This window comes from Malus domestica, chromosome 01 (assembly GCF_042453785.1).
Source record: "Malus domestica chromosome 01, GDT2T_hap1".
Lineage (NCBI taxonomy): Eukaryota > Viridiplantae > Streptophyta > Magnoliopsida > Rosales > Rosaceae > Malus > Malus domestica.
Window position 1 is genome coordinate 16,227,736 of NC_091661.1, and position 9,829 is coordinate 16,237,564.

General features: G+C 38.5%; 2 protein-coding genes and 1 long non-coding RNA gene across 3 annotated transcripts; 2 read left to right on the forward strand and 1 right to left on the reverse strand.

The window, feature by feature from the left end:
• Nucleotides 1-787: 787 nt before the first annotated feature.
• LOC103417585 (myb-related protein Myb4-like) lies at nt 788-3,279 on the forward strand. Its single transcript, NM_001328817.1, has 3 exons — nt 788-1,013; nt 1,708-1,837; nt 2,172-3,279. The coding sequence occupies exons 1-3, from the start codon at nt 875-877 to the stop codon at nt 2,956-2,958; spliced, it is 1,056 nt and encodes a 351-aa protein (NP_001315746.1). The 5' UTR covers nt 788-874; the 3' UTR covers nt 2,959-3,279.
• Nucleotides 3,280-3,840: 561 nt separating this feature from the next.
• Nucleotides 3,841-6,316, forward strand: LOC139193797 (uncharacterized). The gene is made up of 2 exons (XR_011578287.1): nt 3,841-4,758; nt 4,937-6,316. It is a non-coding gene; the product is annotated as an uncharacterized lncRNA (long non-coding RNA).
• LOC103400033 (remorin-like) lies at nt 3,942-6,546 on the reverse strand. The gene is made up of 5 exons (XM_008338750.4): nt 6,085-6,546; nt 5,924-5,974; nt 5,653-5,740; nt 5,135-5,216; nt 3,942-4,398 (listed from the first exon to the last, which is right to left on the reverse strand). The coding sequence occupies exons 1-5, from the start codon at nt 6,263-6,265 to the stop codon at nt 4,204-4,206; spliced, it is 597 nt and encodes a 198-aa protein (XP_008336972.2). The 5' UTR covers nt 6,266-6,546; the 3' UTR covers nt 3,942-4,203.
• Between the last annotated feature and the right edge of the window lie 3,283 nt (nt 6,547-9,829).

A 9,829-nucleotide genomic window follows, 5' to 3' on the forward strand; every position in this document is an offset into this window, starting at 1 on the left:
AATGAATTGAAAAAATCAATGATAGAAATTAATAAAGAGTGTAGGAGAAGTAAAAATAGATGTATGGATAGCACACTCCTAAAGAAACGGATATGGATCACAAAAAGTTTGCTAAGGGTGGAACTCTGCATGCAAAGCAAGAAAACTGAGAACAAAAGCATTTGAAGTTCATTTATAATAGCTAATTTTCTTAGCAAGAATCAATGGTTTTATTTCTTCTTCTAAAAATTTCTTATAAATTAAGAAAATAATATAGAGGAAAATGCAAATCCAGTAGTCATATCATGGCAAGTCCGTACTCTGCAGACTGCATGTCATTGTCTTTGACATTAATGCCGTCCAAGTCCTCTCTGTCTAAAATAAATATATCACTCTGTCTTTCTGTGTGAGACTCCAACATAAATGCTTTCACAACCATCTTCCCTGCATTTGGCTTCTCTCTCTTTCCAGTTGAGGGTAAATTCAAACCTCAAAAGGAGAAATCCCACCATTAAATCTCATCCTGCTGCATAATTTCATTGTTTGGGGCCAAAGTCTCTCACTTTTAATGCGATGGACAGCTTGAAGCTAGCTGAGCTTGTACCTTTCCTTGCCTTACAGACAACCCACATCCATATTTCTGTATATTTATTATTATAACATCACTTTCCCCTTTCTCCAGATAGAGATCGAACTCCTCCAGCATTAACTCTCTCTCTCTCTCTCTCTCTCTCATCAAAGATCAAGTCTTTTGTGGGGGCTTTAAATTGGGATTTTCTATTTCTTGGGATCTTTATTGTTGGGGTTTGGTGAGTGGAGCACTGGTGGCGGTGGTGGTTGGTGGTTGCTTCTCTCTCTCTCTGTGTTTGAGAATTAATAGGGTAGTGTGAGAGATATGGGGAGGACTCCATGTTGTGACAACAAGAAGGACCTGAAGAAGGGGCCATGGTCGCCGGAGGAAGATGAGCTTCTTCTGAACTACATCAGCAAGAACCATGGACATGGAAGCTGGCGTTCTCTCCCCAAGCTTGCAGGTTCATTTGGCTTTTTCTTCCTTTTCTTCTGTCTTGGATATTGGTGCACATATTGCCTTTTGAGCACAAAGTTTCTGGCTTTTTTTATTGAAACCCAAAAGCCAAAAGCTGGTTTTCTTTGATTTTGTTGTTTTTCTCAAGACAAAGAAAAGTGCTTTTGTTTCCGTGTGATACAAATGGTGTCAAGCTTTTCTTCCAATCTCTACCGAGCCAGATAGTTTTTTTGTTCAACTTTAAAGGGAATGTGAGTGACGGGTTTTAAGATTCTGCTCCCAACCAACCCTTTTCACCCTCTTGTTTTAATTAGTAGCATCCGTACATTTGCAAACAAATATTTTTTTTTTATTACTATCCATCTTCTTCTCCACTTTTACTTGTGATATTTATTGTACTTTCTAACTTTATTTTCCTCTTCAACCTGTTTGTATTGTTCTTTCACTCAAATATAAACTTGCTTATAGTCTTAGAATCTGAACATTTTCTTCCCTTTTTTGATTTCCCAGACAATCCTTCTAAGAAGTGAGAGAAATGTCTATTAGTGGTTTTGGATCATGCCATTGTTAACATTTTAATGGTTTTGCAGAAAATAGGTGTATTAAGGTGCTAATTTTTCTTGGATATTATGGTTTAAAACATCCTAGGAAGTGGGAAAATTCATGTTACCCAATCCATCATGGTCTTCTTTTCCCAATAGGTCTTCAACGCTGTGGGAAGAGCTGCCGGCTAAGGTGGACAAATTATCTCAAGCCGGACATTAAACGAGGCCCCTTCAGCAAGGACGAAGAGAAACTCATCATACAGCTTCATGGCATGCTCGGAAACAGGTAGTATATTGGAGCTTCTTAACCGTGAGACACCGTGTTGTGGGTTGAAACTGATTTATCTCACGGAAAATTGGTGCTTCTTACCGTGAGACACCGTATATTGGACCAACCCTGCTGTTGTGTTAACAGATGAATACGGTAGATTTATCATTTACCGATGATTGGCCCGGATTTGATAAATTGATGCACTGGTTTTATAATCTTATTTGATGAAAAACGCTGGAAAATTTGTAACGTAGCCTCTCGTAAACAAAACTATGTGCAATTTATCTGTTGTAGACACTTTTAACCTGTTTCTAACTCTCTTTTTATTTGCGTCGAAAACATTTTTCAGGTGGGCTACCATAGCTTCTCAGTTGCCTGGAAGAACTGACAATGAGATCAAGAACTTATGGAACACGCACCTGAGGAAGGGCCTTGTCTCCATGGGGATCGACCCACAAACACACGAGCCTCTTTCCTCTAACTGCTTAAGTAACAATGCATCTGCTTCCGCGGCCACCCGTCACATGGCACAATGGGAGAGTGCTAGGCTTGAAGCTGAGGCTCGGCTTTCCAGGGATTCATCACTCTTCAGTCGTGTTCCAGAAAAATCTGAGTCTGACCATTTTCTGCGCTTGTGGAACTCCGAGGTTGGAAAATCATTCAGAAAGCTCAGTACCTCGGATAAATTTGCATGCCAAAGTCCCATTTCTCAGGCATCTTCATCGACCAAATGTGGATCGCTGTCAGCCGTGACAACAGAAGTTGGCAACTTAACTGGGTCATCAACCATGGCAGGCAATCATAACGAAGATTTGATATACAGACCTTTCTTGATTAACACTGAAGATGTGGAATATAAACCCTTCCAGTTCAACACTGAAGAGGTTGGATACAAACCCTTCCAGTCCATCACCGAAGAGGTAGAATTCAAGATCTGCCAGTCCAACACCGAAGACGTGATGGCGGGGTCTGTCTCCTCGTGTTCAAATGATTTGGAGGACTCATCAGATACTGCATTACAGCTGCTGCTGGATTACCCAACTAATGATGACATGAGCTTCTTAGAAAACAATGCGAATGACTATGCAACAACTCCTGCGGAGCTGACACCCAATTCTTTCATTTGCCCCCTCTGAAGCAGGCGTCCGAGCTTCCTTTGTATTCGAATCTACTGCTCGAATTTTTGGTGGTGGTTTTCTATAAGCCGTCGATTTAGTTAGAGAGCTAAGATGAAGGGTTCTGCGCTTAATTTTTGGCTTACACTTAAAAGAGGCAGTGCTGTTACCACTTAGTAGGGTTTCAACAACAATCCTAGTTTGTTCAGGATTCCGTATATATAGTAGATAAAGATTCCACGATCGTTTCAGACATCGATTTACTAGTTAAATCTTGCTTAGTTTGTCTCTAATGACATATATTTAGACGCTAATATGTACTAAGTTACATGTTTTCGGTTATTCTTCTCCTTGGATGAAAATGTTATTCCATGGTATGTTATAGGATTTGATTCTGTAATCTGCAACATCATACCATGGTCGCTCAGTGAACTGAGCTTTCTTGGAAGGCAAGGCCCACATATGATGCTCTAAGAGCACACCTTCGGGCTCGGGAAAGAACGTACGCACACCCGGGTCTGCGCATAAGCTCGCACGTCACTTGCATGATATAGTATATGTGAGAGACAGTTCCATTTCTTGCAATTGATTCTCTCACTTATAAGCTCGCATACCACTCACATGATACAAGAAATGTGAGATACTTGTTGCAAGAGACGGTGCAAGCAAGTTTTTCTCCTTAGACCGAGCTCTAACTTCTTATGATGCTTTTATTGCTTCTTGTCTATCAGTTTTTGTTTTGCATGATGCTTGCTGAAAGTAGGGAGTGTTGATCTGCTACTGCTAGCATCTAAGCTAATGAAAGCTGCAGAATGCAGTGGTAGAAAAGAAGAGTTTCTAGACCATTTTTAGGAATCAAAGTAAATTTTTCGACACTACGCACGAAATTGTAAACCATCAGCATTGCCAAGAGCGAAATCAAAGATCTTATAAAACATGAACAAAAATACAAGGTAGGAATGAAAGATGACTAGTGTAGAATTATAGCATATTACTAAACAAACTTCAATCCTCCAAAAGATATCTGAACCATATGAAGAAACAAATAACAAACTTGGAATTCACAAGTCAAATAGACTTCCTATACACACATGGATGACAATGAACAGTTGCTGATTCTGTAGTCAGTTTTCACACAAATTAAAGAACACAATGAACAAACTGACCCGAACCCCAAAATACAAAAAGAGCAAACAAGAAAGATATACATATGAAAAAACCAGAAGTTACGCAGATTGTTTTCAAACCAGGATTGAAAGCACTACTTTAAAAACAACCGAGGAACTTCTTTGGAATGCTTCCAGTTGCACGGTACTTAGCCGCAGTCTCATCAGCCTTAAGAAGTTCTTCGCCTTTCTGGGCTAGAACCATTGCCCTCTTTTCATCTGCTTGTTTGTGAAGTAAGGCAACTTTGTTTTGCATTTTCTCTGCATATTGTGCCTTTTTCTTCTCCAATTGTTCCTGTTAGCCATAGGAGCCGTTAGTGTTGAACACAAACTAGGAACAATGCTCCTTAAATCGGTTAACTTCATACTGTTTAATTTTAAGTTCAAAGTATGGATAGTTCCATAATTGCTGGCACTCCTCCACGAAATCAAAACAGAAGATCCACTAGAAAACTTCGTTTATTGATAAAGGGAATGTGCCTCTTGCTTACTACCCAGGTAGTGAAACAGAACTTATTTCTAATTGCATTACATTTTACAGGTTAAGAAAGTTTATCTTCAGCGAATTATTTACACACACCCGATTTTCTCCCCTTGCACACCATGCACCCACTCTAATTTATGGCCTTTGGATTATATAAATCAAAGAGAATAGGTCGTACCCAGTGCACAAGGCTCCCGCTTTACACAGGGTCTGGGAGAGGTGAATGTCGGCTAGCCTTACCCCCATTTATGGAGAGGCTGCTCCCAAGTCTCGAACCCGAGACCTACCGCTCATGGGCGAAGACACTTACCATCGCACCAAGTGCGACCATAAATCAAAGAGAATAAAGGGGCAAAAATAACACGGTGTGCAGAAGGTGAAAAGAGGTGCATAGAATTCATTTCCCGTTAATTACAACAGTCAACCAGCCCATGTTCCAGCATTCTAATCAAGAAATTAAATTAAAACTAGGGCGTTGGATGGACCGTAACATCCAACATTCCATGGGTGTATCTAGAACAAAGCGAAAAAACAAAAGAAGTTTTACCTCAATGCTTCTGAGTTTGGCTTCCACAGCTGCTTTCCTGCTGCTTTCCCATGCAGTAACATCAGAAAGTTTCTTTTGGGCCCTGTGTTTCACAGTTTTATAAGTCATTGGAAGAAGAGTACCACCCACAAAACAACAACACCATCAAGCTTATCACAAAATGCAGCTCTTCTTTCAAAGAAATAGTCTCAATGTCTTGAAATATGTAAAATATCAACTTCAATTCAAATTTTTTTTACAAGACGATACTCTATTCTAAACTACTCAAATTTAGAGGCATAGGGATTCGAAGTTTCGCACTCTGGTGCAAAGGACAAACACCGTACCCTACCCTAACACCAATAATTTAATTCCTGTTAACCATGGATTTTTTTTTTCTCAAATTAAATTACTACAATTCAAACCATATTGTAAATCTAATCACCCCACTTGACTTCTAGGAATCCAAAATCATGGCACATATATTTTTGGTACAATAATTGAAAGGCAATTAGGTTGAGTGAGAAATTAAGGCTTACTTGTTCTCTGCCTTAGCCTTTTCACTTTCTTCCCATGCCCTGATAAAAGACATACTCTTTTCTTTCTCCAGTTGTGCAAGTGCTATATCTGAAATTCGAAAAATAATTGACATGCTACTTTTTTGAGGTTACTAATTCAAGTGTTATAATATAAGTTTACGACATGATTAATAGTTCGGGGTAATACTATTAATAAATAGTACTTCAACACCACCACAAACAACCAAAAGGAATATAATTTCACAAAACCAAATTAAAATCAGTAACTCACCTCTGTCAATTGATCCTCCTGAAGCCTTTTTCTCCAGAGTTTCTGGAACCTCTGTTAAAAAAGTGAAAAAAAAAAAACATTTCACCACAAACGCACTACAGGTTTTTAACTTTTTACTGTCCACTGAGACAAATATAGAGAAACACAGAGACTTCACTTACTGTCAACTACGGTGAGAGCTTTGGTATCATCGCCACTCTTGACATCCACATCACTCGGCGGAACCACATCCGCCTTCTTCTCAACGGCAACGTCGACAGGGGCCGAAGCCGGGGGCGGCTCCACCGGCAGAGACGGCTCGGCCTCCGCCTTCTTCAGCTGCTCTTCCATCGTTGCTCCCATTATTTCTTCAATAAAAATCTTTCACGGATAACAACTCGAGAGCTCACAATCGCAATCCCATCACGTCCTTCGGTATATATACGAGCGAGAGAGCTCAGCTGACGTGAGCGTTATCAGCCGTTGGTTTTATAGACACTTGGATCCGACGGTGAGTGTGCGTTTGGTGTAAATGCAATGGTCCATGACGAAATGTACATGAACTGATACGGAGATGCCACGTAGGTGCGGTTGAGATATGATTATGTCGGCAAAAGGAGTGGGAACGGAAGCGACACCGTTTCGGGTCCGGTTGTCCGTTTGAAAGATTTTTATGACCAAGTGCGGCTTTTCAGTGGTAGGAATGGTGTGGTGGGTCATCCCCACGCGCGTAGATAGCGCGGGAATCACCATTATTCTGTTTCTTTTTCCTTTTTCTCTTTACTTTTCTCTGCCCTTTTCCGATTATTTGAACCTATTATATTCATGGGTTTGATTCCCTTTAATTGATTTGATGGAATGGTGGGACTTTCTAATCCGACTCAATTTCCATAATTTCGTACACGTCCAAATTTGCTAAAATTCGTTTAGCTATGTATTGAGCCTGATTAGTAACTACAACGGTTCATCAAAACTCATCCTTTATTAGTTTTGAAAGGATTTTCCGACCCTAGCTAGAGTGATGCATCTTGAGCACTATTCTAACAATCTCCGTTTAACGCCACCTAGGTGTTAGACGGTTAGTCACCGTCTTGATTAATTTCTAGACGTTTGAAAATTAAGAAAGTGTGTTTAGACCTGCTAAAGTGTCCGCCCAGCCTGCCTAAACGCCCGCCTAAACCTGCATAGGTACCCGCCTAGGTCGAAACTCTTACTCAGATAAAAAATCGATATCTTTCACCAAACCATAAGTCTGGCCCTGCCTAGCAGCCTAGGCTCTAGGCTCCAGTCCGTCGCTTGACTAGCGCCTAACGTTTGTTTATTTATTTATATGAAAAAACGATATTGTTTACACTACGGGGAGGGGGTGGGCTTAGCCTCACAATAAGTTAGCAAATAATGTGGTTCAAATTCATATTTGGCGAGAATCGAATCTAAGACCTCTCATTTACAGGTAAAGATGAATACTACTATACTATAGTACGAAGTGGCACCTAGCGTACCTTGATCTTAAGTGTAACCAATAACCATCGACTTAACAATGTGTAATTGTCTTGGATCATACATCTCCTTGTTAATAAGTTGTGTATCTTTAAGGAGACCAACACATGAACCCAAAAGCATTCAAAGTTCAAACCACTATAAGAGATGGCTTAGAATTTGGTGCGAGCACTCCTTTTATAGGCAATACGAGAAAATCGAACTTACATCTCCAATCAGCTTAGGAAGAAAAAAAAAAACACTAGACCAAATACTTATCAGTATTGTATTAGCTGACCTATGTTTTTTTTAAAGAAAAGTACGATATTCATTCAATTATAGAATCAAATACACGTACATGTTAGAGGATAGGGTGGACAACAATGGGTCTTGATAAAAACTTTGTTGGGAATTTCAACCCGATTTAAGGGAAAAAAAAAACGTTCTGCAACCTAACATTTTATAAGATTACTATCCTCAACAAGTAGATCATTAATTACATTCGGAGGTTCCTCAAACTACGAGACTTGTTGAATAAGATCACTGACCCATGTTAGATTTACTATAATCAAAGATTCATGCTAGATAATACTATTTTAACTGTACATCAAATAAGATCGAATTGTTAACCAACTGATTTATCTCTCCACACCTTTTTGAAAACTACACTATATGGAATAAAGTTCAGACCATTAATCAATTTTTTTGGGTACAACAAAATTGGTTTTAGGAGAACCTCTTTTGTGCGGAGGCTCACAAATGGCATCAGACATAAAGAGAGTAATCAAATACATAAATTACTACATGATCATTCAGTGGTTGGGAATGAATTCTAAACTCGTATTTCACACGGTACATCTTGAATTCAATTATTGACATTGGTGAATTGCACGATAATTACTATGGAAGATTGAAATACTTCTGTGAGTCTTTTCAACCTCTGAAAAGATAGATTACTGTGATAAAACCTTTTTTCAAAAAAAAAAAAAACATAGAGTTTGAACGATCTTATTCGTCAAGATAATCCATCTGCAGCTATACTTTTTTTATAAAAGAAAAAGAAAAATTAGTACAGTCGTCATTTCCACGCGCTCTGGAGGGAGGGGGTCGTAGAAAAACAAGCAATTGTGCAATTTCTCAGATGCAGAATGTTAATGTTTTGGCGTGGCTGGGGGGACACCATGTGGGGGTTAGGCCCGCTAATTTGGTTGGTCTCGCCTTCGCCTTCGCCTTCGCTTTCATGCCGTAAGCAGTAATGCAGTTGTGTTGAGTGTTCCGCTGTTCAACCAGCAGTCTGGCAACACAACTAAACAGCCAATTTGCCTTTATTTTCATTTTTTTTTATTTAGTTTGATAAATTTTGTGGGCTAAACAAAATTTTCCAGAATATATTAAGATTTAAAAAAATAAAAATAAACCAACTTGTGACTTAGCTATGACAGTTTGCTCTTTTAGGGTCGGGAAGACTCATTGAGACACTTCAGTCTCCCATTGGCTACCATCGTGCGATTTACTAGCGCTTGGAATTGAACCTAGGATGTGCCATATGGAATACAGGTCTGGAGTTCGTCGAATATATTAAGGAGTGAGGATCCGGAGATCTTCACAACATGTCTCTTCATTGTAAATCGTGCGGTCAGAAATCATTTTAATTTTTTTTATTTAAAATAAAACACAAACAGTATCTGATCAAAACTAAACTCATGATATACAATGAACATACATAATGTAAGAATCCTTAAGATCTTCACAAAAAGGATCCTTAAGATCCTCACAAAGAGAATCCGGAAAGTATCCTCATTCTATATTAAGAACTTTTGATTGCTTTGTTTGTGTGGTATCTTTTGCTAATATCTCCACTAGTGTCTTATTCTCAATTTTTATATTATATTAATGGCAAAATCAACAATAGTATGATGGAGGACTTTAATAACATTGCCTTTATTTCAAGCTACGATAATGAAGACTTTCCACATCAATAATTCACCTTTTTATTTTTGTTTAATTAAAATGATTAATCAGTCTTTACTAGCATTTACCAACCAATCTCCTAATCCAGCCTTCTTCCACTTTCCAACAATTATGTGTTTGGAATTGCTTTTAAAATGATAAAAAAATATTTTTGGTGAAAATATTTTTGAACCAATTCTTAGTAAAAATGTAAGTGAATCCTGAAAAAGCACTTGAAGTTCTTCCTTCAAGAAGTACATAACTAGTGCTTCTTGTTCTTGCAGAAAGAATTTCAAATGCTTTTGGGATCTAAAAACATTTGATCTAAAATGCTTGCAGTCAACAAGTTGACTTCTTCCAGACACTTTCCCACTCAAATAATTTAGGATAAACAATAATAATAATAAGAAATTTTCTTTTACTGAATTAAGAATGTGATAATTGGATATTCGCAAAAGGCCTATAATTTAGTTGAGGTTTTTTAATCAAAATGATCAT